Source organism: Apis laboriosa, unplaced genomic scaffold (assembly GCF_014066325.1).
Source record: "Apis laboriosa isolate Shangri-la unplaced genomic scaffold, ASM1406632v1 scaffold26_cov146, whole genome shotgun sequence".
In the NCBI taxonomy this organism is placed as follows: Eukaryota; Metazoa; Arthropoda; class Insecta; order Hymenoptera; family Apidae; genus Apis; species Apis laboriosa.
In genome coordinates, this window is record NW_025222592.1 from 4,397,843 (window position 1) to 4,424,282 (window position 26,440).

Below are 26,440 nucleotides of genomic sequence, written 5' to 3' on the forward strand. Positions count from 1 at the left end.
TATTTTTGGTTTGGATTTTGGGGATTTTGGGGATTTTGGGGATTGTGAAGCTATGTGATTCGGATATCGGCCTCTTCAGGGACCAGACGTTCATAAAGGTGTCGAACGTTCACAAAACCATCATCGACTACGTGATGCTCATTTTCGACGGGTTCAAGGGCGTGATCGAGGACGTGAGTTTATGTCATATTGTTATTTATCGATGACGTTTTTAATATTGTCGCGTTATTTGATTCTCATAAAGGAAGAATTGTTATTAATTTAAGCATTGGAATATTATAATTCGTTGTTGCGAAAGAAAACTGATGATTTTGAGGAAAGTATTTTGAGGAAGCAGCGTAGGAATGATAATAAGTAACTATAAGTAATTTGGACGTTATATACTTCTCTTAAATATAAGAGATGTATATAAGCTAGAGTCAACATTTGGTGGAAACTTAGAAAGCACTAGATCCACTAGGAATGAATTATATCTATGGTTATATTTCACTTGCATAAATACGTAGAATTCATATTATTCGAGTTATACAATTATAAATACTATTACTGTAAGATACATATTTTTATTAACATTATTAGTTCCCTCCTCGTGATAAAATAATATTATTAAAAAAAATCAATCTCAAGATGTAAATTACCATACAGAATGGAATATCTCCATGTAAATTTTTACGAACAACATAAAATGTCCCCTTCGATCCTTGAAAATTCCTACTCGCAATATATTTAGCCATTTTTCCTTCATAAAAAAATGTTTTATTAAAAATATCCACCGTAGACGAGAAGGGAACATCCTTGAACACGGTGATAATAACAACGAGACTCGACTTTCGCATCCCCCTACGATTTCATTCTCGCTCACGCGGAACAGCTCGTTTCTGCGTTGAATATGACGACAAACGGCGGCTATCCACCTGGTAAAATCCCCGCACGGAGCGTAGCCACGTTATCCCTTCGGGCTATACGCCGCAATTTTTGCGCCATTCCAATCCGGAAACGGAAGACTAGGCCGATATGTCGCTACCCGAGTGCCGGAAGGAACACTCGTTAATCCTTATGTACAGGATAGTTTAACATTTGTACTTTGAAATTTATTAATCATGAGTTAAAAAATAATTTTTCTTTTTTAAATATCGTTCGATAATTGTTAGAAAGAAATTTTATAGAAAGGAATATTTGCATTCTAGTAACAATAATATTACGAAGGAACATACGAATAAAAGTGTAACGATGTTTAGTGCTGGAAGGAACATTCGTTAATTCTTATACAGCCATTTGTAATTTATTAATCATGAGTTAAAAAATAATTTTTCTTTTTTTTGAGATATTGTTCGATAATTGTTAGAAAGAAATTTTATAGAAAAGATTTGCATTCTAGTAACAATAATATTACGAACGAAGAATAAGAATGAAGATGTAACGAAATATTTCGATAACTAGCAAAGAATTAAATAATATTTAGGAATTTTTAGGAATATTTTTAGGAATATTTAGGAATATTTAGGATGAAGATTGACGATTAATTATTTACAAAAATATGTGACAGAGTTTGGAAGAATGGAAAGGGTATTTAAGCAGAATAGACGTGGTGATAGGCGAGGTTTTCAAAATGTGTTTAATCGAATCCTTTAACGCCATGTACCTTGCTCTTCACGGGGATGGAACAGCACCCCCATCGCCTCTCATCCTGGTGCACGTAGAGCTTATAGATAATAAGGTAACAACGATTCTTTTTTTCTCTTTTTCATTCAAAAATCTCATCTGCTTATATTTAAACTTTCGCTCGTTCCGTTCGTTCGCGAATAAGGATAAAAATAGAATAAGAATCGTTGCAGGTAAATTTCATGCCAAATCTATCGGATATCGCGATGGAAATCTCGATGATCTTCGACAATCTCTTGGAACCTTTGAAGAGCGTGATAAGATTGACGGACAAATTCAAGTTGGACTTCCATGTGCCGCCATTTTGGAAAATATACGAGAAAGATCCAGAATTGCTCGATCTTCAACAGAAGTTAAACGACGGTTCGATCGATCTTTTAATCTGTCCATTTATGACAATCCTTTTTTTTTTTTTTTTTTTTCTCCCTTCCCTCGATAATCTCGATGTAATTGTACGAATTCTCAGAGGTGAATTTCTGCTTCATCCAAATGCAAACCTACTTGAAAACCTGGGAACCGTTTCACGAAGTTTGGGAAATGAACAGAGAGATGTTTCTCCAGAGGTATATATATTTGAGATTGAAATTCCAGGAGAGATAAAATCGCTTCGATATTGATTGATTAATTCAAGGTACGAAAAGTTGAAGCCAACCGCGGATACCTTCGATTCAGATATCAGCAGGTACACGATGATCGCGAACAATGTTCAGATACAGGAGACGATGACTTCCGTACACTTCCTCGACGTGAACTCCGATCGATTGAAGGGCGCCATTATCGAAGAGTGCTCGGTTTGGCAACAGAAATTAATCGGCGTTTTGTTCCGGCAAACGCAAAGCATGATGAACCATGTCTACCACTACATCGCGGAGAATTCGAAGAAGTGAGTATATAAGATAGATCGAAATAAATTTTTTTAAACCAATGATAATACAGATTCATAGATAATTTCGTATTCTTCTTAATCTTAAGAAGCTAGACACGTTTGTTTACTCATTGAATAATCTAGGGTCCGGACAATCAAGCAATAAATATCTTAATCAATAAAATTGATAAAGTGATCGAGCGATGTGTAACAAATCTTGGAACAATTTATTAATTTATTACATTCACACTCGTTCTCAGAATATCGAAAGAGCCGACGGATCTGATCACCATGCAACAAGCGATGCAGTTGTTCGATAAGCTGATGGCCGATATTCCTCACGAGGAAGAGCAATTCCCAAAGATCGAGGACCAATTCCAGCTCTTGGGTAAACCGTTGATTAAACTGCTCGCGTGTTTCTTCTCGCCCTCTCCTCGATCGTTACTCGTCCATCCCTTTTTGTCCCAGAAAAGTACGAGGTTACGTTGACGTTCGACTTCAAGCGGAAATTTTACGACATACAGCCTTCCTGGACCGCGTATCTCGGCCTCTTGCAGGAATGCGATTTCATGTTGAAAGAGAAACAGGCAAGCGTTTGGGAAATTTTTAAAAAATTTTCTCGTCCAAATTTGTTTCATCAAACGAATATAATCATAAATCGTAATGGAGGATTATCCAAAGAATCAAATTAATTATTGGTTAACCCTTTAACTGTGGTTTGTATCATTAAAATAATCATTAAAAAATCATTAAAATAAAAATAAAAATACAATAGATAAATCTCTTAAAATAGAATATCACTTCAGTAATATAATTTAAAATTTGAACGTATACATTTATTTCCATTTTATTTTTCTTATCGTTGATTATAAAATGAATACTTTGTCTTTTATGTACAAGATATAGTAAAAGTTTAGTTTCATTTTGATTGCTACTCGAGTCTCTTTCAAAGTATACTTTTGTAAACTTTCCCTAATATGGATAAGCCTTCTACTTCTTCCAGTTCTTCAAGAAAGAAGGTGCGTTGAACAAAACGTTGACGAATATAGTTATTGAAGTTTTAGTTTATTATACTTTCTTATTTTGTATATTTTTTGTAATTTATAAAATAATTAAAATTATTGTCTATTCATTTTTTTCTTTTCTTTTGTGTTTAGATCGTCTGTGTTAAAAGTACTCGCAGTTAAATGATTAAAAGAAATTTTTATTCAAATAATGAATTATTTAATGTGATTAACCCATACACTGTGAATCAGTTAAATTATCGAGAATGGATGGATCTGTGTGTAATCAAATATTTATTACCATTCTTTTTCTTTTTTTTTCTTTTTTAGGCGGAGTTCAAGCAGATGCTGATGGAAGATGTGGTAACGTTCGAGATAGACGTGCAGGAGCTTGTTCAGAGATTCTGGGAATTCGGGCCGTTCACGTCCTTGTGGGAGATACAAGGTATACCCCGTATATACCCACTGTTAACCTAATCGATTAACATCTATCGATATATTAGACGCTCTCAATTGGCTGGCCTCCCTCGAACGAGACTTCGTGAATTTGAAAGCGAAGGAGGGCACGCTGAAGTCGCAGCTTATGGTGTTCGAAATCAGCCAGCCGGATTCGCTCGACCTCATACAATTGGAACAGGTAAATAAATCGGTCGGAATCTGATCAATCGGCGTATGCAAGAGGTCGACAAGAGCTTCAAGTTTCTTTTCAGGATATGAAAGCTATCCAACTGGTGTGGGATATCACGAAAGAGTGGAACGACGCTTGGCAGGTGTACAAAACTGCGAATTTCTGGGAGATCGAGATGGAACAGATGGAGACCACGGCAAATGTCCTGTTCAGAAAGTTGAATCGTCTGAGCAGAGAGTTGAAGGAGAAGAATTGGGAGATCGTCGAGCACTCGAGGTATTATCGTTTTGTCTTCTTTTTTTTTTTTTTTTTTTTTACGACAAAATAATAATTTTGTATCGAATCAATTTTCGTCGATTTAAGGATTAAGAAATTTAAGGAGTTGGAACTTTTTTTTTTTTTTTTTCAGAACGAGCGTGGACAAGTTCAGACGCACCCTTCCATTGATCATCGATCTGAAAAATCCGGCGATGAGGCCTCGGCATTGGCAGAGGCTCAAGGAGATCGTGGGTCGTGATTTCGATGAGCTGTCGCCGGAATTCACTCTGGACGCCATCACCGAGATGGAGTTTCAAAATTTCGCTGAACAGATCAGCGATATATCCAACTCTGCCACCATGGAATTGACCATAGAAATTGTGAGTGATTGCTAAGTTTATTCGTAAACTTGTTGCCGTTTCACGTGTCGAAACCAGACGAGAGAGAATTCTCTCCCATTTCAGGGGTTGAAAAGTATCAGCGACATTTGGCAGAAGATGCCTTTGGAAATGATCCCTTACAAGGATCAAGGTATATACAGGATAAAGACCACGGACGAGATAGTGCAAACATTGGAGGAGCATCAAGTTCAATTATCGGCCATGAAGGCGACCAGGTTTCTTTTCAATTTTTCAAATTGAATCTCTCTCTCAGAGGTTAAGGGTAAGATGCTCACGTGGCAAGCATGGTTCCCAGATTCGTCGAACCGTTCGCGAAAGAGGTGGATTACTGGGAGCGGACCCTTTCGATCATAGGGGAGGTCCTGGAAATAACCCTGATGATTCAGCGAGGCTACATGTACATGGACAACATATTCACCACGGAAGACATCAGGAAACAGCTCCCCAAGGAGACGGACGATTACGACAGACTGACGAAAATGTGGATCGAGATTACGTCACGGATGGCCTCCATTGGCCTGGCCTTGAAAGCCACTCACGAGCCGCGTATGTGTCTTTTATTTTTTTCCTTTTTTAAATTTTTCAGAAAGCGGATACTTTGAATGAAAAACAGTTTTGGGATCAAGAAATTTGGGGGAGATTTGTTAATTTTAATTATTAATCAGAAAGAATCTCTGAACGACGAGTTTAAATTAAATGATCGTTTTTAAATTTTTGCAAACGCTTTCCTTTCGAATCGAATTAATTCTCAATTTTTTAAAATTTTGAATCTTAAAGATTCTCAGTTTCTCAAAGAAAAAATATCTCGCCTTGTTTGTAATACTTCTCCTCCCCCTAATCTTTCGTTTTCGTTTCAAAAATGCAATTTTTTCGAGAGGAGAAAAGTGTAAATAAAAATTTCGAAACGTGAAAAAAAAGTAAGCGTGCGTTGTAATTCAAAAGGAAGAGGGATGTATGACGTGAAAAAGAAAAAGGGAAGGCGGTGAAAAATAATGTAAATCTGCCGGAAGCATTTGCATTTTTTTCTTCGCCTCCACCCAATTCCCCTTCTTTCTTTCTTTTCCTTTCCTTCCTTCTCGCTCCAGCCGGCCTGTTCGAGCTTCTGAATAAAATCAGCCGCGAAATCGAGTTGATGCAACGAGCCCTGGAACAATATCTGGAGACGAAACGACACGTGTTCCCGAGATTCTACTTCATTTCGAACGAGGATCTACTCGAGATCTTGGCCAACGCGAGGAAACCGGAATTGATACAGGTGCACATCAAGAAACTGTTCGAGAATATTAAATTCCTTAGTCTGAGCAAGGTGAGTTCACGAGTATCAAGTTTTTAATTTTAATAAAATTATAAGAAAGAAAAAAAAAGATTGCAAAAGAATCTGATGATAAGAAATTGATTTTTACAATCAGTAGATAATACGAATGATCCATATTCTGTTGATTCGAAATGATTTTAATGTCGTTTCGAATGATTACACAGTCCGTTACCGGGAAACAATTGGCCATAGCGATGAATTCCGGTGAAGGGGAGTTTGTCGATTTTACCGAGCCCGTTGTTCTGGAGGGCCAGGTGGAGAGGTGGCTCTGCGAGATTGGTAAAATGTTTTTCCTTCTCCAAATAAATCACGAAACGACTTAACTTTTCTTTTTCGAGAAAGGTATTATCGAACGAAAAATTTACGATGTAATGTATTCAATGCCAAAATCAAAGAATGACTACATTTTGAAGTGACGAATTATCGATGAATTGAAATCAGTAGTGTGTAAAAGTAGAAATTTTATCCCTTAAAATATCGATTATTTTATCAAATTTTTCTTTTCGAAGTAAATCGAAATAATATTTAATTTTATCATCGAGAGCATAAGTTAAAAATTAACCTTAAACAATTTTATTACTTGTGTTTGCAAAATTGTTTCCAAATTTTATCATATAAATATAAACTTCCAATCAATCTGTTTATCCTCCAACAAAATTCCTACAAACGAAATCCTACCGTAAACTTTAAAATGTTAAGATCGCAAAAGAGCGAAATAAAAAGAGATCCGGCTAAATATTTAACGTCCTTATCCCATCCATTAGAAAATCATATTTGACCTCGTACGAGTGCGTTCAACGGTGGAAAAAATGATTATCCCTCGCGTTTCATTCGCGCTTTTATCCGGCCGTTTTCGAGCTTCCATCCGGCAACAATTTTTCACGCAGAGAGACACAATTTACGCCGGGCGGGAAGCATAAAGACGGCGCGGTACACGGTCGGTTAAAGCTAGATCGGAATTACCGACAGAGAAACCGGCATAATTAAACTATACTTAAACGGAAATAGAATTGTATAATATTTTTGTAATTAATATTAAAATGCTGAAACTCGTTTAGTAGTAACGAAAAGTGATCCTTTGTAATAATAATAACAATTACAATTAAAACAAGTTTTCCAACAAGTGTATACAATAAGTGATGACGATACAATTGTGATCAATATTAACGAATCAATTTCGCAGAGAAAGCGATGAGGGTAAGTTTACACGAGGTACTGAAGCAATGTCGAACGGCGCTGCGAAAAATGATCCAGAAACGCGACAAGTGGGTGAAGGAGTGGCCTGGCCAACCCGGGATCACGTCCACCCAGATCCAGTGGACGACCGACTGCACCCGCACCCTATTGCACTGCAAGTGAGCCTCGCGCTTTATTCCATCGTGGAAATTTAGACGACGTTGCGAGTTACAATTGTAACGGCAATCTGACAGAGAGAGCGCCATTGGAAAGTGGATGAGAGGGAGAGAGAGAGAGAGGCTTCGAAGGTCTGCACCCCATGTTGGAGAGGGTTGGTTCGCGAATAGAGGGACACGGTTACTCTAATAAGGGAGAATTTTGCATATTCCGGCTACGGCGCTGCGATCCACGGCCACAACGGCCATCCTTTCTCCCTCGTTTGCATATACCAGTCGTACCGCGAATAATTTAACCCACGCCACGGGGAGAAAATCCCGAGACCCCTCTCTGTCCCGTGGCAGAGGGTAGGTGGTCCTGGCGTGGCCGGGTCTGACCCTACCGCCCTCCCTGAAAGAAATAAAGGGATACAGAGGTGTCGGACAAAGGGGATGATTATATCCCCTAGCGCTCGAGAGGGGAAAAAAATTTCGCGTTATGAGGCTTTGTACGGTGGAAACGGGGTTAAATGTGGAAAGTGATACCGGCTGATGAGGATAATTAATGACTCTTTCCTTTTCTTTTTTTTTTTTTTTTTTTTTTCTTTCGGGATAGGGAATGACTTTTTGTTCTTGCGAACGGTTTTTGAACGGATGAAACTCGGTCTTGATTAAAAGTATGCGGTCACTGTGATGTGGAAACTGGAAAGGAGAAAGGAGGGAATCGATGGAGGGGTTCTTCAAAGAATTCTTTCCGCTTTGATATACGTACTTTTTAATGCAGCGTTTCCTAATTCTTCTTTATCGAGTTTTCAAACTCCCCCAAGATTTTAATACCTTTTTCCTGGAAAAAAAAAACAAATTGAATTGAATAAAGAACTACGTCAAATAATTTTAAGAATATCTACAGAATGTCTAGACCGTTATTGAACCCTAGATGGCGTCGTTGAGTTATTACAAGTTATTGTAAGATTCTAATAATAATCGTCTCAATCGTCAAAACGTCTTCAATCTTTAAATTAGGAAACGCTGCTTTAAAAAAAAATTTTTTCAAACATTTAATAATAATAAATTAAAAATTTAAAGGCTAGTGGACTCGAGGAAGCCGTTGAAGAAGCTACGAAGACGACAGAATCAGGCGTTGAGCAGATACTCGGAGGCGATCAGGAGCGATTTGACCCACCTGGACCGATTGAAGTTCAAAGCGATCGTGGTGCTCGAGATCCACGCGAGGGACGTTATCGAGAAGATGTACCGTGCTAGTGAGTGATCGATCCGATCTTATCGTAACTTTCGCGACATTTTTCAATCCTCCCTTCCTTCCTTGCCGCGAGCAACAAATTACCCGGATTCCGCCTGCGTTATTGGTTGCGTTATGACGTTTAGAATAACACGATCCTCCGTGCCTCGTAAATTCATCCGAACTCGAGCCGAAAACAGATGGCCGGATAGATCGGAGCTCGTATTATCCTTGCATCATCCTGGAAACAATTTGGCCCGTGCAAATATTGCTAAGTGAACAGGTGCAACGTTTGCAACGATAAATTCACGCGTCAACGACTCGTCCCTCCTCCCTCCAATTAATACGATTCCGCGAATTAGACTAATAGACGCCGGATTCCCTCTCGTTTCATTTGTTTGGCAAACGAGGATTGAACATTTTCCGTGAAAAAATATTTTCGAGTCTCGTTTTTTTTCTTTTTTTTTTAGATTGCAAGGACGTGTCAGCGTTCGAGTGGCTGTCGCAGCTGAGATTCTACTGGGACAAGGACATCGACGATTGCATCGCTTGGCAGACGAACACGTTTTTCGTTTATGGTTACGAATACCTTGGAAATACTGGACGATTGGTGATTACACCGCTCACCGATCGGTAAGATGATTTTGGTGATTAGAAAAAGTAGGGATAAGATATTACGTGAGATACGTAGGAAGGATCTATCTAGTTTTCCAGTTTTGTTCGAATTTTTATCGTAAAGAGAAAAAGAAAAAAGTGTCGATAAGATTTGAAAAATAAACAGCAAAGGATTTTCGTTTCTTCGGCATTTGGAATAATGTTTAAATCGCGAAACCGTAATCAACGTTAATCAACGGTTGTTGAAAGCTTGGCTGAGGGTGATCCTCGAAACTTCGCGAGGCAACTTTGTGGACGCTCGCGAAGAAACGCTCGAGAGAGAAATTTTCGAGCCGAGGAGGGGAACACGAGAGGGGAGATTGTAATTAACGTTGATCAACGAGACTCTCGCAGGCGAGGCCTCTTTGAATCTTGATGTAACTTCATCAATTATGAGAGAAAACCCGGATGTCAGCGTTGGCGACACTAAAAACGACTTGTCTTACTCACTGTCTCAAAGAATTCGAGATCATCGTCGCAATTTTGGTAATTTTTAACGGATAATATTAGAAACGAAATTTTGTTTTGATTACTTGTTCGATTATTCTGAAATATCGCACAATAATTTCACAATGTAATATAGAATAATTTAATTTGATTTAATAACTCAACTGCGCCATCTAGCGCTTCATTATTTCAACATCTATATATTTGAGTCTTGATGAAATCTAATCTCTTTGTGGATGGATAAAGGATCTTTATTAGAATTAATTCTTTATTAATTCTTCTATAAAAATTCTCTGTCTCAAAATACAATGATACTGTACATCCAAATTTGAGTAGTTTGTAATTAAATCAAATATACATCGATCAACAAACAACGTAAGCTCATCTTTTGTCCAAAATTGTGCAATATATACAACAATTAGAACGCGGCTACAAATCTCTTGCGTGAAAGAGCAGTTTGAGAAGGAAGATCGAAGGAAACGATATACGATACTTAACGCTGTTTATCGATTTAATCGCGATAAAAGGATTCCGCGCCGCTGTAATTTATGAACCGAGGGGCTGGGCGTCTCGATACATTTGTTCCCCGAGAATTTGTGTCGCGGAAGGAAGAACGATTCCTCGTAGTAATACGTCGCGACCCACCCTTAAACCCATCCCTTGAAAACGGATTAAACGGATAAGAATAGAATCGCGTGCTCCTTCCTTCTTCAGGAAAAAAAAAAAAAAACCTTTGAAAAGCGCGATTGGGAATCTCTTTGTAATTTTTTTTCTTCTTCTTTTTTAAACGAAGAAACATTGAAAAATTGAAAAACTCATTGAAGCAAAGATCTCTTCGATTCAAGATATCGATCGAATAACTCGAGGGGGAATTAATAAACGATCCTTTAAGGACAGAATCCTGTCTGGATGGTGTTCTAGGTGTTACATAACGCTGACAACCGCTCTCCACCTGTATCGGGGAGGCAGTCCCAAGGGGCCGGCCGGTACCGGGAAAACCGAGACCGTGAAGGATCTTGGGAAAGCGCTTGGATTCAACGTGATCGTGCAGAACTGTTCCGAGGGGCTCGATTACAAAAGCATGGGCAGGTTATTCTCTGGCCTCTCGCAGACCGGGGCGTGGGGCTGCTTCGACGAATTTAACCGGTAAAAAGGAAGGAAGAGGAAATCCATCCCTTCTCGTCCTATCCCTCTCCTCTTCGACTACAATATAATAGCGATCAGGATCATTCCTGGAAACTTTAAAATACGATCTCGCTCACTTCTCGTGAACAATATCTCAATGATTTTTCCCTTGAACACTTGCTTCGATTCGAGGAGAGAGGATGAAAGGACGTTCCAGATTCTTAATTATGGAAAGAAATTGTTCAAAGTATTTCATCGAGTAGCCTGATTTTATAAACGAATAAAATTAAATACCTGGACAGGATAAACATCGAGGTATTGTCGGTGGTGGCGCAGCAGATACTGTCCATACTCACCGCCCTCTCGCAGAAGGTCGTCAGATTCGTGTTCGAAGGATCTGAAATAAAATTGGTGCACACCTGCGGCATCTTCATCACTATGAATCCAGGATACGCGGGTCGTACCGAGCTGCCCGACAATCTGAAATCCATGTTCAGGCCAATCTCGATGATGGTTCCCGACAGCAGCATGATAGCCGAGATCAATTTGTTCTGCGAGGGATTCGAGGGAACTCGAATTCTCGCCAGAAAGGTTTCTCATCTCGCTCCTTGCATCGTATCGACCTCTTCATCTTCTTTTCCTCCAGGTATTCACCCTGTACACGTTGGCCCAACAACAATTAAGCAAACAGTATCACTACGACTTTGGGCTGAGAGGTATAGTCACGCTGACCAGATACGCCGGGAGGAAGAAGAGATTATACCCGAATCTGCCTGACGAGGAGGTAAAACCCATTGTTCGTTCTCGAAATCTTGCATCTGTATATCTCCTCGAACAGTCGAGATTAAATTTCGAGACCAGATTTTGGAGAGGTGAAAAATCCTTTCTTTCAGGTGATCATCCTCGCCATGAACGACATGAACATCGCCAAACTCACCTCGGACGACTTGCCCCTGTTCATCGGTATCACCAGCGACCTCTTCCCGGAGATCGAGGTACCGACCGTGGATTACGAGGAAATTATCAGTTACATAACCAAGGAGGCCATCAAGCTGAAGCTGCAGGTAATCTCGTCGATTCATCGTTTTCTCCAAAAGAGAAGAAGAAATATTCTGTCTCGTTTTTTAATAAATAAATTTAACGTCCATATGATACACTGATCGCTGCTTGAATTATTAACCCTTTGCACTTCCTGTTTGAGTCGAACCATGTTTTAAAATAAGATTACCATAAGATAATTACTCATAAGATAAGATTCCACCTCATAAGATTATGCGTAAAGAGCTTAGGAACCTATTTATGATATTCTAAAAGAATCAAGCATAAATAAATATTGTCGCCGTTCAAGTTGCCGCAACAATCCTCACCGTTGGAGAGCAAAGGGTTAATTTCGCTTCGATCGACGTAACGTCAAGCAATGTTAAATTCGCCTAGGAATTCGAAGTAGGTGTTTGTGTTCATCCAACATTGTTTCCAGCCTATCCCCCTGATACTGACGAAAGTTATCCAGCTGTTCGAGACTATGCACTCGAGGCACTCGACGATGATAGTCGGCGAATCGAACACGGCCAAGTCGGCCACGTGGAAGGTGTTGCAGAACACGATGACTAGCATGAAGAACGACAAGAAACCGGGATACCAGGCCGTCCACGTGTTCCCCATTAACCCGAAAGCGTTGAGCCTTGCCGAGCTTTACGGCGAGTACAATCTCGTGACCGGGGAGTGGCACGACGGCGTCATATCGTCCATCATGCGGAAGACCTGCTCCGGTTCGACCATCCCTCATTTTCGATTTTTCCAAGTAGGATGTATATAAAGGGGATGCACGCGTGTGTACGAAGTGTCTCGTTACTTTTGACAGACGATACCCCTGACGTGAAATGGATCCTCTTTGACGGGCCCGTGGACGCCGACTGGATCGAGAATATGAACAGCGTGATGGACGATAACAAGGTGCGTGCTTTTGTGACTCCGTTGGAAATTTTTTTTTTCTCTCTCTCTCTCTATTCCTTTCTTTGCTGCAACACGAAAATCCTATTCACGGTGGGAATATAAGAACGGATGTGTACAAGAGTCGAAAATTTTTCTTCTTGTGATGATGAGAGATGAAATTGAAAATTGTAGAAATATTATTCGTTTGATCTTCGATCTCTTGCGATCACGCAACATGTTTTATCTCATATTGAATCTTCTTCCCTTGGATCTGTTAAACTCGTTTCAAAGTTTTCCCCTAAAGGGCTCTAAAGGAATGTTAAGGGTTCGGCGTTTATCCTCGATAAGTTGTATAATTTATTTACAAGGATAATAAATAATTGCCTGCAGGTTTTGACGCTCATAAACAACGACCGCATCACCATGCCCCAACAAGTCCTTCTGTTGTTCGAGGTCCAGGATCTGGCTGTCGCCTCCCCCGCCACGGTCTCGCGGGCTGGGATGGTTTACAACGATTACAAGGATCTCGGCTGGAGGCCGTACATGAACAGCTGGATACAAAAATATGAAGCGAAACAGGAATTTTTCGAAGAAGTAAGTACTTTTATAATTTAATTATCGCTATCGAAAAATCTTTAATACGATTCTTAATGGATCTCCCCCTTATTATTTTTTTCGTGCTATGCAGATCAAGAAATTGTTCAATAGTCACGTGGACGCTACGCTGGAATTCAAACGGAAGAAATGCGAGGATCCTGTCCCAGTTCCCGAATTAAATTCCGTTCAATCGTTATGCAAGCTCATAGAAGTGCTCTGTATCCCCGAAAACGGGGTTGAATTCACGGGAGACATAGACATGTTCTCCAATATTTGCCGGATATGGTTCATCTTCTGGTATATTATATTCTCTCAGAAGAAAATACGCCAACGAGATATATAAAAAAAGAAAAGAAGAATTCTTTAATTTATTCATTCCAGTTTGGTGTGGTCTATATGCGCCACGGTGAACGAGGAGAGCCGGTTCAGGGTGGACAATTTCATACGAGAAATAGAGGGCACGTTCCCATTACGCGACACGGTGTACGAATATTTTGTCGATTCCCGTTTACGAATGTTCGTTTCCTGGGAAGAAAGATTGCCCTCGATATGGAAAATTCCTGCGGAGTAAATTTTTCTTATTCTCTCTCTCTCTCTCTCTTCTGATGAACAACTCTTCGATAAATAAATTCTACGTAATAAATTGTAATAAATTCTACGTCTACATATGTACTTTTAATTACAAAATTACAGCACACCGTTCTACAAGATAGTCGTGCCGACAGTGGACACGATTCGATACGAGTTCGTCACTAGTTACCTTCTAAGGAGCCAGTTCCCTATTATGTTGCTGGGTCCCGTTGGGACAGGGAAGACGTCGGTAGTTCAATTGGTATTGAACGCTCTGGACGAGATGAAGTACAACGTGTTGACGCTCAACATGTCCGCCCAGACCACCTCAAAGAACGTGCAGGCGAGTAAAATTTGTTATAATAATTGCAAAATAAATATCAATTATATACCCATATAAGATTATTGGTCGTTTAACTCCCCCTCGCTAAAAGAGAAAAATTAATATTTCAGGACATAGTGGAGAGCAGGCTCGAGAAACGGACCAAGGGAGTGTACGTGCCCGTGGGCGGTAAAATTCTGATCGCGTTCATGGACGACTTCAACATGCCTATGAAAGAGATCTACGGTTCCCAACCGCCGTTGGAATTGATTCGACAATGGATAGGATACGGTTTCTGGTGCGTTTCGAATAAAACGATATTTTTATTATCGAATTTTTATTAAATTAATTAAAAAAAAAAAAAAAAGGTACGATCGGGAGAAGCAGACGCAGATGTTCATCCAAAAGTTGCAATTATTGGTGTCGATGGGCCCGCCGGGAGGTGGGCGGAACGTTATCACGAATCGGTTGTTGACCAAGTTCAACGTCATCAACATGACGTTCCCGGCCGAGAAACAGATCGTGAGGATATACGGGTCAATGTTGCACCACCACATCAGCGAATTCCACTCGGAGGTGAAGGGAATAGGTAGACGAGAATGAAAGATATATCAAAGGGGGTGGGGTGTAACGAAAGGTTTAACCCTTTGCACTCGTATGCCGCCATATAGGCGACATCTTACATTATTTGGGGTCAAATTATAGCCAGATAATATTACATAACACATTCATTTAATTAAATTTATTTACAATTAATTAAAATCATGTTTTCAAGAAATATGATGTCCCTAACATATTATATAGATTTTCATATTTCAAAAGAGTGTGAGATGCAGATTAAATATGTTTATTTGCTAATTTTTTCTACTAAACCGGAAATTTTAATTTATGTTATTATGTTCGCATAAAAATATTCTCCTTTTGATCGATTATGAAAAAAAATTTCGAGTTGATGGGTAGTAGCCTTTCGAAAAAATTTGATTGGTATCCTTATCGAATATATATACGAGTGCAAAGGGTTAAATCTTAAGGGTAATTTCAGCCAATGAAATAACGCTTGCCACCATCGGTGTGTACACGAATGTGGTCACCAAAATGTTGCCAACCCCCGGAAAGATGCACTATCTGTTCAATCTGAGGGACATATCGAAGGTAGAAACCCTGTCCCCTCCCTCTCTCCCTGCGATTTTCCAGATATTCGAATATTATTATTTGGCAAACAACAGGTTTTCCAAGGCCTGCTGCGAAGTCACAAGGATTATCAATTCTCGAGGCAAACCTTCCTCCGTCTATGGGTGCACGAGATGTTCCGCGTCTTCTGCGATCGACTGATCGATGAAAAGTAAATCATTTGGAGAGGGGGGGAATTTTCTAAAATTTTTATATTTTTTCTTTTCCTTTCAGAGACAGGGATTGGTTCGTCGATCAACTCGGGGAGCAACTTGGAAAATACTTCGAAGTAACTTTCGCCACCGTCTGTCCGGAGAGGAAAAGCCCGTTGTTCGGTAATGTAAAATTAAAGAGATAAAAGATAAATCGTTGGAAAGATGAGGGGGTATCCAGATTTAAGACTAGCCTTCTCTTCCTAATGTAATCCTGAGTCGTACCTGACTTGGCTTTATACGAGTACGTACGTAACTCGAATCTAATCCAGGCTTAATCCACGACGACTCGTAGGTAGTTTCATGAACGTTTGGGATATATACGAGGATCTCACGGACATAGGAGCCATAAGGACTTTCATAGAGAATCAAATGGACGACTATAACGCCTCGAGCGGCGTCGTCCGCCTCAATTTAATTCTTTTCCGTGACGCGGTCGAACATATTTGCCGCATCTTTCGCGTTATTTCTCAGGTAATTTTAAATTTCTCCTTCTTGCAATTCTCTCCATGTAACGTGATTCACGAGTTCGTTCTTTAATTCCATTGATTTTGCGTTAAAAAAAAAATTTTAAGAAGAAAAGAATAAAATATTGGATGGACTCGTGGGAGAGAATCGTGAATGTTGAAAAATTGAAAAATTGTTCCCACAGCCGCGTGGCCACGTGCTGCTGATAGGAATCGGCGGAAGCGGAAGGCAATCTCTAAGCCGTATCGCCAGTTACATGTGCGAACTGGCCACCTTCCAGATCTCAGTCACGAAACATTACAGGCTGCCCGAGTTCCGCGAGGACTTGAAGACTCTCTACTCGAAGACGGGGGTGGAGAACAAGCCCACCACGTTCCTATTCGTCGATACCCAAGTAATCGAGGAACAGTTTCTAGAAGTGGTGAACAGTATACTGAGTACCGGCGAGGTGACCAATCTGTTCAAAGCCGACGAGATGGAGGAGGTAACTAACTACAACCTTTCTCTCTCTCTCTCTCTCTCTCTCTCAACATTTCCATTTTTCCCCCCTTTCCTTGAATATCAATCTCTATATACTCCCTTTGCTTCGTTTAAAGTTACAATTTACATAATTCTGAAAAAAAAAAAAAAAAAAGAATACAACAGAAATAGAACAAAGAATTGGGGACATTTTTGTTATTTTCCTTCCCTTGATCAAAAATCGACGAAGTCGAGAAACGAATATAAATGGTGAATATAAAACCCCGTGTTCTCGCAGATTAAACATAAACTGACAAAGGAGGCGACGCGGCTTGGACGGATACCAACGACAGAGACGATCTACGCGCTGTTGATCGAGCGGTCGCGTGCCAATATGCACGTGGTGGTGTGCATGAGCCCGATCGGGGACGCGTTCAGGAACAGATTACGCCAGTACCCTGCCCTGATCAACTGCACGACCATCGATTGGTTCCTGGAATGGCCGAGGGAAGCCCTCCTCGAAGTTGGCAACAAGTTCCTCATGAATCTCAATCTGACGCTCACTATCACCGGCGAGACTAAACCGGTTGGTCCTTGGGGCCCCCCCACCCCTCCCCCTCCCCTCCTTCCGGCCGATCGATCCCATTCGATTCCGATTTCCCTGGAATCGAACACGAGACACTCGAGTTACTCGAGAAAGCAAGAAAGGAGGGGGGAGGGAGGAGGGAGAACCGCATCCACGTCCTCTCTATTTCGTGGAATCCGATTATTTTCCTCTCGACGGCTCGCCCTCCTCCTCCTCCTCCGTCTGGCGAGCTTCCTTCCGGAATGCAATCGTCCAAGAGCGTTTCCGGCGACCAGGCGCTTAATATTTTCGAATTTGCCACGATCACGTATCGTGCTTCCACTTTAAAAGAGTATAGGATCTGAGATTTCTCTCTTAAGTTTTTTTTTAATTTTTATTTATTTTTTATTTATTTTACAAGATGTTGAATCGATTTGTAAAAATTTCTTTTTTTATTTTTATATGGATGTAGGAAGTTTTTGAATTTTCATCGTAAATCGTTATATAATTATGAAGTATCGTTAAAATTTTACTGAATCTTTTCATTTTCACTTACTTAAGTCAAGGAAAAAAGCGTTTCCGGCGACCAGGCGTTTAATATTTTCGAATTTGCCACGATCACGTATCGTGCTTCCACTTTAAAAGAGTATAGGATCCGAGATTTCTCTCTTAAGTTTTTTTTTAATTTTTATTTATTTTACAAGATGTTGAATCCATTTGTAAAAATTTCTTTTTTTATTTTTATATGAATGTAGAAAGTTTGAATTTTCATCGTAAATCGTATATAATTATGAAGTATAAAAAATTTAAAATTGTATCGAATCTTTTCACTTTTGACTTTCATAAGTCAAGGAAAAATCGGCAAAGTTAAATCTACATCTAAATTGATCGTAATCATTCGGTATTCAAATTTAAAAATTTGCTGGAAGATGTATGTATATACGCGTGTAGATCTAGATTTGAAGTAAAAAGAACGAAATGGTTTTGCACAGGAGCCTCGATTATCAGCGACAGCGATTCCTTTGCCGCCGCTGCAGGAACGAATGCGGGACGGAATAGCGGCTACGTTCTCCTTGATCCATGAGACGGTGTCGCAGTTTTCCAGCAGAATGGCCGCCGAGATGAAGCGGTACAATTACGTGACGCCGGTGAATTTCCTCGAGCTGGTCGCAGGCTACAAAATGTGAGTCTTTGGTTAACGTTGCCGGAGAAATCCCTTTTATAAGGGATCCTCTTTTGAAAAATTCGCGGATCTCCTTGCCAACTGGAACTACCTGCAATTTGCCCCTGTTTATACGAATCTTTATGAAACTGCCACGAGATATTCCCTTGGATATTGCAACTTTTCAACGACTTTATCCTTCAAGATCCATCCTCGTCTCTCTCTGATCTCGATGAGAGACATTTTCTTTTTTTTTTTTTTTAAGATAGTAAAATTGAAGAGTATGAATATAACAAGAACGATCGTTGTCCACTATATCGCGATTTATTCGCGTGATAATAATACGAAATAAAATTGAGATGTTTTATCAAAGAAATTCAATTTTTTTTTTTTTTGATAAAAATTGCATCAAAAATCTTCAATTGCGTAAAAGTTGGGAAACAGTTTCCAAACAGAGGTAGGAGAAGGTAAACGACACGTCAGCTCGATGGCCCTCGGTTACAGAATGCTCGCGGAGAAGAGGGACGATTTGGCGGGCCAGGCGAACAAACTTCGTGGCGGTCTCTCGAAGATCGACGACACCCGCCTTAAAGTGCACGAAATGGCTGGGGAGCTGGAAATCACACACGAGCAGGTTTATAAATCAACCAGGGAATGCGAAGAGTTTCTGGTAACGATAGGTACCTGTCATCCTTTCAACGTTGATGTATCGTCATTAGGTGCATTTACATCGAACCACAGGCTGAAACTTGCCCTGTTATCCATCCTTGACCCACGAGTGACAGCTCGTAACATTATATATATATTGATGATAATTCACTCTTGCTCTTTAACGATAGATAAGATAAAACGTACACTTCCCTTTGCTAAAATTAACGTTCAGTGAATTTTCTTTCTTAATTTTGTTCCACGAATTCTTCGAGTTATAATAAGAATTAAAGAGACATTCTTTTATTCGAAGAGTTTTTAACTTTTTTATCTCATTTTATATTAAGTTTACACAATTTCTTTTTCTAATTTCTTGATTTTGTTCGACAAATCGAATTAAAAAAAATATTCTTTAAAATTTAATTTCCTTAGGTCACTTTATATTAAGTTTCATTCATTTTTGTGGCATGCATCACTATTCTTATTCTTCCAATATAATCGAATTAAAAATGATATTCCTCAACATGGAGAATTGAAAATTTAACTTTCTTATACACGAACGAAAAAATTGTCGCGCAGTGAATCAACGTCGCGACGCGGACGAAACGCAGAAGACGGTGACAGCGCGGTCGCAGAAGATCTCGGAGGAGCAGAAGGAGTGCAAGAAGCTCGAGGAAATCGCTCGAGCCGACCTGGCAACCGTTGAACCGGCTCTGAACGAGGCTATGAAGGTATCGTATTCGTTAATTTTTCTTCATCCTCGCGCCCATTCAATTTTCGCCCGTGATCGAAATAGCGCCACTCAACTCAAAGTTCGAAGGCGTATCAGATATATTTTTTATTATTATTTGCGAACAAATAAGTTCGATCTTTCTCCCTTGGTCCCTTCAACTTGCCGTTTTATGCACGCCGTCAGTAAAAAGTTTCCTGGCCAAAAGTTCGCAGCCACGTTTTATAGAGAGCAGTAACATTGGACGTGTTACGTAAATTCGGATCTGCTTTGTCGCTTGGAAAAGTCTCGAAAGCAATATGGCGGCGACGCTGCATTCGTTTCGTCTTTCAATCGATCGTTGAACAGATTATTTTTCAAACATGTTGAGTATCACTTTGATCGCTTCGTTTAATTAAGATTATTCTGTAAATTAAAAAAAGCATGTTAAATTTACAATTCTAAAGACATCTAAGGCCATGTTATATTATATATATATATTTTTCTTAAACAAGACAAGACAATATTTCTTTTTAATAATTAAATAAATAATCAATTCGAGAAATTAAATTAATTTCCAGTGGAAAGAATCTCTGTTTCTTCATATGTTTGATTCATCGCTTGTTCAATTGTTGTACAGGCACTGGAAGCGTTGAGCAAGAAGGATATATCCGAGATACGATCTTTCACGCGTCCACCGCCGAAAGTCGAGATGGTGATGGAGGCGGTGATGATCCTGAAGAACTCGGAGCCGAGCTGGGCGGAGTCGAAGCGTCAACTCGCCGACGTGAACTTTCTGGCAACGGTAACGATACCATTTACCTTAGCCGAGGCTAAAATTTCACAGAGTTTCACGGCCCATCTTCGAATGCCCAGCTTCGAGACTTCGACAAGGACAACATCTCCGACAGGACGCTCAGAGCCATTTCCAAGTACACGTCGAACCCTGAATTCGTGCCGGAAAAGGTTGGCCTCGTGTCTGTGGCGGCCAAGTCGCTCTGCATGTGGGTCATCGCCATGGAAAAATACGGGAAGCTTTACAGGTAACCATGGAGATAAATCTATCGAGGATGGGACGGAGGATCTGAAAAATAGAATTCCTTTCCCCTTCTCTATTTTCAATTCGATCCCATTTATAAATAGTCTGAAGAGAAGAAACGAATTCCTTTCTTTTTTTTTTTTTTTCTTTTTTGAAACGAATATTATTTTCAATTTTTAAAAATAAATATTTTTAAAAATAAAGTATTTTCCAAACGTGACGTGAAAGAGGATACACTTCTCTTTCTTCTACGAATTTCAAGGGGAGGAAACGGGGAAAAGAGTTGTCGATGAAATTTCAGAGTGGTGGCGCCAAAGAGGGAAAAGTTGCAGGCCGCGTTGAAATCTCTGAGGGAGAAGGAGAAGGCGTTGGAGGAGGCGATGTATCAATTGCAGAAATTGCAAGAGAAGCTGCAAGTGTTGCAGGAGATGTACGACGCGAAGATGAAGGAGAAAGAAGAATTGATTAAGCTGGCAAGTGGCGGAACATAATCGTCTCGATTTTAAATAAAATTGAACTATTTGCGTGTACCTTACCTCCCTTGTGCGACTCCGCCAACAGTTTCTATTTGCACGAATTCCCGTTTCGCGGTAAACTTTCCCTCTCCCGGTATTTAAACATCTATTTACCCTGAATTTTCGCGAATTTTCCTATTACTCTTTCCTCCTCCACTCAAGACGGTGTTTGTCTTTATATTTACCTCTTGCGCTTCTTCTCCGTTCGCAACTTTGATTTTGATTGGATTTTGTCGTTACAAAATGGGGGAATCAAATTAAATTGCGAACCACTTATTCGAATAAGTTGTCTATTAAATTGAAACTTATGTACATTAAATATTCGACTAAGTGAATTAATTAAATGTCCATAATAATTTTTGATCACCCGTTATAAATTAAGAAAACAGAACTTCGTTTTAATGCTTAGCTTCTATCGATTTAATTTTTCCCACCTTCGAACTCGATGAAAATTGGATTTATTTTTATTCCATTTATATTTCAACGATTGAATTCTAGTTTTCGGTTTTTCACCAGGCTGAACTATTGAAGCTGAAACTGGATCGAGCCGCGATGCTGGTCGACGGCCTCTCGGACGAGAGGGTCCGATGGGAGAACACGGTCGCATCCTTGGCCGAGTTCTTCGACTGGCTGCCAGGTGATTGCCTAATATCAACCGCCTTCGTCTCCTATCTGGGTCCGTTCGTGTCCAGTTACAGGGAGGAATTGATAGGCATCTGGATGAAAGAGGTGGGGCGCGAATCAGAGTGATACTTTCCATTTTGAATTTCGAAGAGTCGTTGATTGTCGATCGAAATTAATTCGAAAGGTGATGGATAAAGAGATCCCAATGTCGCCTGACCTCTACGTGACGAAATTCCTGGCCGATGCGGCGTTGATCAGGGACTGGAACATGCAAGGGCTACCCTCGGACGATTTCAGTACCGAGAATGGTATCATAGTGACGAGGGGAACGAGATGGCCGTTGGTGATCGATCCACAGTGCCAGGCGGTGAAATGGATCAAGAACATGGAGGCCAGGAACGTATGCATCCGGAAGAACAAGAAGAAGAAGAAGAAGAATAAAAGAAGAAATTCGTATTAACGAATTTATTAATTAATTTGACAGACGTTGAAGGTGATCGACTTTGGCCAACCAGATTTCGTCAGGGTGTTGGAATACGCCCTCCAATTCGGCATGCCTGTTCTGCTCGAAAATATCGGCGAGACTATAGACCCTGTGATGAATCCGATTCTCGATCGGGCATTCGTGAAAGTAGGTGAGCGTATATAATTGTAAATAATGAGCCAAACGGGGAAACAAAACGAGGATAGAATTCGATCGTTCCGTTTTCGTTTCCGCGACGCAGAGGATCAGATAATGATCAAGTTCAACGAGAAGATGATCAGTTACCACGACAAGTTCCGGCTGTTCATCACCACGAAACTCGCGAACCCCCATTACGCCCCGGAGATATCCACCAAAACGACGTTATGCAACTTCGCTATTAAGGAAGAGGGTAATTAATTGTCTTAGTCACGTTAGAAAAGCGTGAAGATGGGGCGAACGGTGAGAGAATGAAATGAAAAGAGAGGGCGGGAATGGATGGGACGCGAGCGGGAGGGAGATGGTGAGGAACTTTGCGGGAGGAACCTTATTATCTCGTGCGCAGGACTGGAAGCCCAGCTTTTGGGGATCGTGGTCAGGAAAGAGAAGCCCCAACTCGAGGAACAGAAGGACAATCTGGTGTACACGATCGCTTCCAATAAACGAACTCTCAAAGAGCTCGAGGACAGAATACTATAGTAAGATATGATACTCTTTCCTACTCTGTCTGATAATAATACCCAAGAAGAGTACAAGGAGGGTTAAAAAGGGGGAGAAACACGCGCCGAGACTAAACCGTATCTGCGATCTCTGCCTCAGTTTGCTGAGCGTGGCCGGGGACACTCTTCTGGACGATCTGGATTTACTGAGCGCCCTCCAGTCGTCCAAGGCGACCTCAATCTCGATCGAGGAGTCGTTGGTCGTCTCCGAGGAGACCGAGAAACAGATAGATCTCGCGAGGGAGGAGTACAGGCCGTGCGCCCATCGTGCCTCGATCCTCTTCTTCGTTCTCAACGAAATGAGCCATATCGATCCGATGTACGAGTTCTCGTTGGACGCGTACATTACCCTGTTCAAGCTGTCCATCGACAAAAGCACGAAGAGTATTAAAATAGAAGAGAGGATAGAGAGCCTGAACGAGTATCACACTTACGCCTTGTACAAGTAAGGGAATATTCATTCTGGAAAGGAAAAGAAAAATATCGGTCGATCGAGCTCAATTATACAAATTGTAAATAAATTTAACCTGAATGATTAATATATATATATATAATATATAATAACCTGAATGATTAAGATTCGAGAAAAATTATCGATCGAAATTTTTAGATATTGATAGACTTACTTACTTACTTACCGGTAGTTAATGGCAACGTGGCGCTAGTATCGACGTCTCGTAATAATAATTGAGAAACACCTTTCAAGGAATACCTGTCGAGGTCTGTTCGAGCAGCACAAGTTGTTGTTCTCGTTCAACATGTGCATGAAAATCCTGGACGCCCAGGGCAAGATCATCCCTAGCGAATACGCGTTCCTGCTTCGGGGTGGAATCGTCCTAGACAGGGAGGCCCAGCCCGATAAACCGGTGGCTTGGCTGCCCGATGAAACTTGGGATAATATCACGGAACTGGATAAGTTGCCCGGGTTTCACGGTCTCATTTCATCGTTCGAGCAATTCCCGCGGGATTGGAACATCTGGTATACGATTGAAATCTCCAAGTAAGTAAGTAAGTAACTTCCGTTTCGTTCGAAAATTTCAGGTACATCGCCACGGAGCCGGAGAACACGCCGTTGGTGTCCGAATGGGAAATGAATTGTAACGTGTTCCAAAAGATGCTGATAATACGTAGCTGTCGCCCGGACAGAATTTCCTTTTGTATAGCGAACTTTATAGTGCTGAACCTCGGCCAAAGATTCGTCGAGCCGCCCGTCCTCGATCTCAAGTCGGTGCTCGACGATTCCATTGCACAAACTCCCCTAATATTCGTCCTCTCCCCGGGCGTGGATCCTACAGGCAGCCTGATGCAGCTAGTCGACAGCCAGGAAATGACTAAACACTTTATGACACTGTCCCTGGGCCAGGGACAGGCGCCTATCGCCACCAGGTCGGTATTTCTCCTCAAAGAAACAATTCCAAATTTCAAATGTTGAGGATGTTGTGTCTTATATTGATCGATAGAAAGAGATTCGTTATTATTATCAAGAAGAGGAAGAAGAGGGTAAAGTTGATAGTGTTAATTCCTATCTGAGATAAAATATTTACTTTTCAGGATGATAGAGGTGGGGGCAAAGGAAGGTGCCTGGGTGTTCCTGGCGAACTGCCACTTGTCCCTCAGCTGGATGCCGAAATTGGACAAGATCGTGGAAATGTTGGGGGCCAGTAAAACCCTTCATCCGCAATTCAGGTTAGATCGTGGTTGTCGTCGTCGCGCGAATCGATAATGAAAGGGGTTTCCGACCGATTGCAGGTTGTGGCTTAGCTCCAGTCCGACTCCCCAGTTCCCCATATCGATCCTCCAAGCCGGTATAAAGATGACCACGGAACCGCCGAAAGGTTTGAAGGCAAACATGAAACGGCTTTACAGCTTGATGACCGAGTACCAGTTCGAGCTCTGCCAGGCAAAGTCCAAGTACAAGAAGCTTCTGTTCGCCCTCGTATTCTTCCACGCGATCCTCCTCGAGCGTAAAAAGTTTCAACAATTGGGCTGGAACGTCATCTACAGCTTCAACGACTCCGACTTTGTGGTAATTTCGATCACTCGATTCGGCTCAACGATCGGCCAGGATATTTGGAAATATCCGAGTAAAATGTTCTGGTCCTTTTTCGTTTGATTCGAAACATCGATTCTACGATTCGATTTTTGATATTTTAATATTATCTCGAAAAATAGGTGTCGGAGAACCTTCTACAGGTATATCTGGACGAGTATCCGGAAACTCCTTGGGAATCGCTGAAATATCTCATAGCGGGTGTTTGTTACGGCGGCCACGTGACCGACGATTGGGACCGCCGATTGTTAATGACATACGTACAACAATATTTCACGGAGGAGGCCCTGACTGTCCCTAATTATCGTTTGTCATCGCTACCGACCTATTACATACCGAAGGATGGCTCGTTGGGGTCCTACCTAGATTTCATAGCTGTTTTACCTACCATCGATAAACCGGAAGCATTCGGTCAACACCCGAACGCGGACATCACTTGTTTAATCATGGAGACTAGAAATATGTTCGAAACTTTGATGGAACTCCAGGTCCAAACTGTTACGAAAGAGGAAGTTAGCAAAGAGGAGAAAGTATGTCAAACTTTGTAGAATCTTCGAATCTTCATTTCTTCAGAATAGTTTTATAAAATTTTATATAAACTTGTGTATCTTATACATATTATTTTTCATATTCTTCAATGTGACCAATAACAATTTTCCCGCCCCGATCAATCGATCGATTCTTCTCAAGGTAAATCAATTAACCTCGGACATATTATCAAAAATACCGGACAACATCGATTACGAGGCGACCGTGAAGTTGATAGGGCCAAAGAAGACACCGTTGGACGTTGTACTGCTCCAAGAGATACAACGATACAACGTGCTGCTGCAAAATACACGGAACAGCTTGAACGAGCTCCAATTGGCCATCAAGGGTTTGATACTGATGTCCCATGAACTCGAGGAGATATTCTTCTGCGTGTTCGAGGGCCGTGTCCCCCCGATCTGGCTAATGGCGTATCCCTCGTTGAAGCTGTTGGGCGCCTGGACCAGGGATTTGGTCAACAGGGTGGAACACTTCAACGAATGGGCCTTAACCACTCATGCACCGGTCCTGTTCTGGCTCGCCGCGTACACTTTCCCAACCGGTTTCCTCACCGCCGTATTACAGATGTCTGCCAGGATGTGGAACGTGTCTATAGACACCCTGTCCTGGGAATTCACCGTTTTCACGATCGACGAGTCGGCCATTGTTGAGCCACCAATGGTAATTGTCGAACCTATTTCAACCCTCGTCCAAAATCGTCCAAAATGTTGCGTATAACGTTGCCTCCTCCCCTTGAT

General features: G+C 41.0%; 1 protein-coding gene across 1 annotated transcript in view; it reads left to right on the forward strand.

Moving 5' to 3' along the window:
- The window catches only part of LOC122713934 (dynein axonemal heavy chain 2), a 34,718-nt gene that overhangs the window by 7,666 nt on the left and 612 nt on the right, over positions 1–26,440 (forward strand). The window contains exons 9-61 of the mRNA XM_043934774.1: positions 80–173; positions 1,547–1,717; positions 1,836–2,014; positions 2,294–2,545; positions 2,788–2,915; positions 2,996–3,114; positions 3,862–3,976; positions 4,035–4,168; positions 4,242–4,435; positions 4,569–4,797; positions 4,882–5,033; positions 5,114–5,364; positions 5,904–6,138; positions 6,306–6,412; positions 7,317–7,488; positions 8,551–8,726; positions 9,175–9,337; positions 10,727–10,951; positions 11,233–11,521; positions 11,577–11,714; positions 11,824–11,994; positions 12,408–12,699; positions 12,792–12,883; positions 13,253–13,456; positions 13,551–13,756; positions 13,841–14,026; positions 14,153–14,372; positions 14,483–14,649; positions 14,720–14,940; positions 15,394–15,503; positions 15,578–15,693; positions 15,756–15,856; positions 16,029–16,207; positions 16,386–16,685; positions 16,959–17,246; positions 18,218–18,408; positions 18,892–19,067; positions 19,615–19,766; positions 20,385–20,549; positions 20,621–20,787; positions 21,085–21,252; positions 21,799–22,027; positions 22,107–22,322; positions 22,407–22,557; positions 22,648–22,797; positions 22,951–23,083; positions 23,205–23,549; positions 23,811–24,083; positions 24,146–24,490; positions 24,656–24,790; positions 24,854–25,130; positions 25,277–25,684; positions 25,845–26,409. Of these exons, the coding sequence (XP_043790709.1) occupies positions 80–173; positions 1,547–1,717; positions 1,836–2,014; positions 2,294–2,545; positions 2,788–2,915; positions 2,996–3,114; positions 3,862–3,976; positions 4,035–4,168; positions 4,242–4,435; positions 4,569–4,797; positions 4,882–5,033; positions 5,114–5,364; positions 5,904–6,138; positions 6,306–6,412; positions 7,317–7,488; positions 8,551–8,726; positions 9,175–9,337; positions 10,727–10,951; positions 11,233–11,521; positions 11,577–11,714; positions 11,824–11,994; positions 12,408–12,699; positions 12,792–12,883; positions 13,253–13,456; positions 13,551–13,756; positions 13,841–14,026; positions 14,153–14,372; positions 14,483–14,649; positions 14,720–14,940; positions 15,394–15,503; positions 15,578–15,693; positions 15,756–15,856; positions 16,029–16,207; positions 16,386–16,685; positions 16,959–17,246; positions 18,218–18,408; positions 18,892–19,067; positions 19,615–19,766; positions 20,385–20,549; positions 20,621–20,787; positions 21,085–21,252; positions 21,799–22,027; positions 22,107–22,322; positions 22,407–22,557; positions 22,648–22,797; positions 22,951–23,083; positions 23,205–23,549; positions 23,811–24,083; positions 24,146–24,490; positions 24,656–24,790; positions 24,854–25,130; positions 25,277–25,684; positions 25,845–26,409 (10,622 nt within the window). The remainder of the gene's footprint in view (positions 1–79; positions 174–1,546; positions 1,718–1,835; positions 2,015–2,293; positions 2,546–2,787; positions 2,916–2,995; positions 3,115–3,861; positions 3,977–4,034; positions 4,169–4,241; positions 4,436–4,568; positions 4,798–4,881; positions 5,034–5,113; positions 5,365–5,903; positions 6,139–6,305; positions 6,413–7,316; positions 7,489–8,550; positions 8,727–9,174; positions 9,338–10,726; positions 10,952–11,232; positions 11,522–11,576; positions 11,715–11,823; positions 11,995–12,407; positions 12,700–12,791; positions 12,884–13,252; positions 13,457–13,550; positions 13,757–13,840; positions 14,027–14,152; positions 14,373–14,482; positions 14,650–14,719; positions 14,941–15,393; positions 15,504–15,577; positions 15,694–15,755; positions 15,857–16,028; positions 16,208–16,385; positions 16,686–16,958; positions 17,247–18,217; positions 18,409–18,891; positions 19,068–19,614; positions 19,767–20,384; positions 20,550–20,620; positions 20,788–21,084; positions 21,253–21,798; positions 22,028–22,106; positions 22,323–22,406; positions 22,558–22,647; positions 22,798–22,950; positions 23,084–23,204; positions 23,550–23,810; positions 24,084–24,145; positions 24,491–24,655; positions 24,791–24,853; positions 25,131–25,276; positions 25,685–25,844; positions 26,410–26,440) is intronic.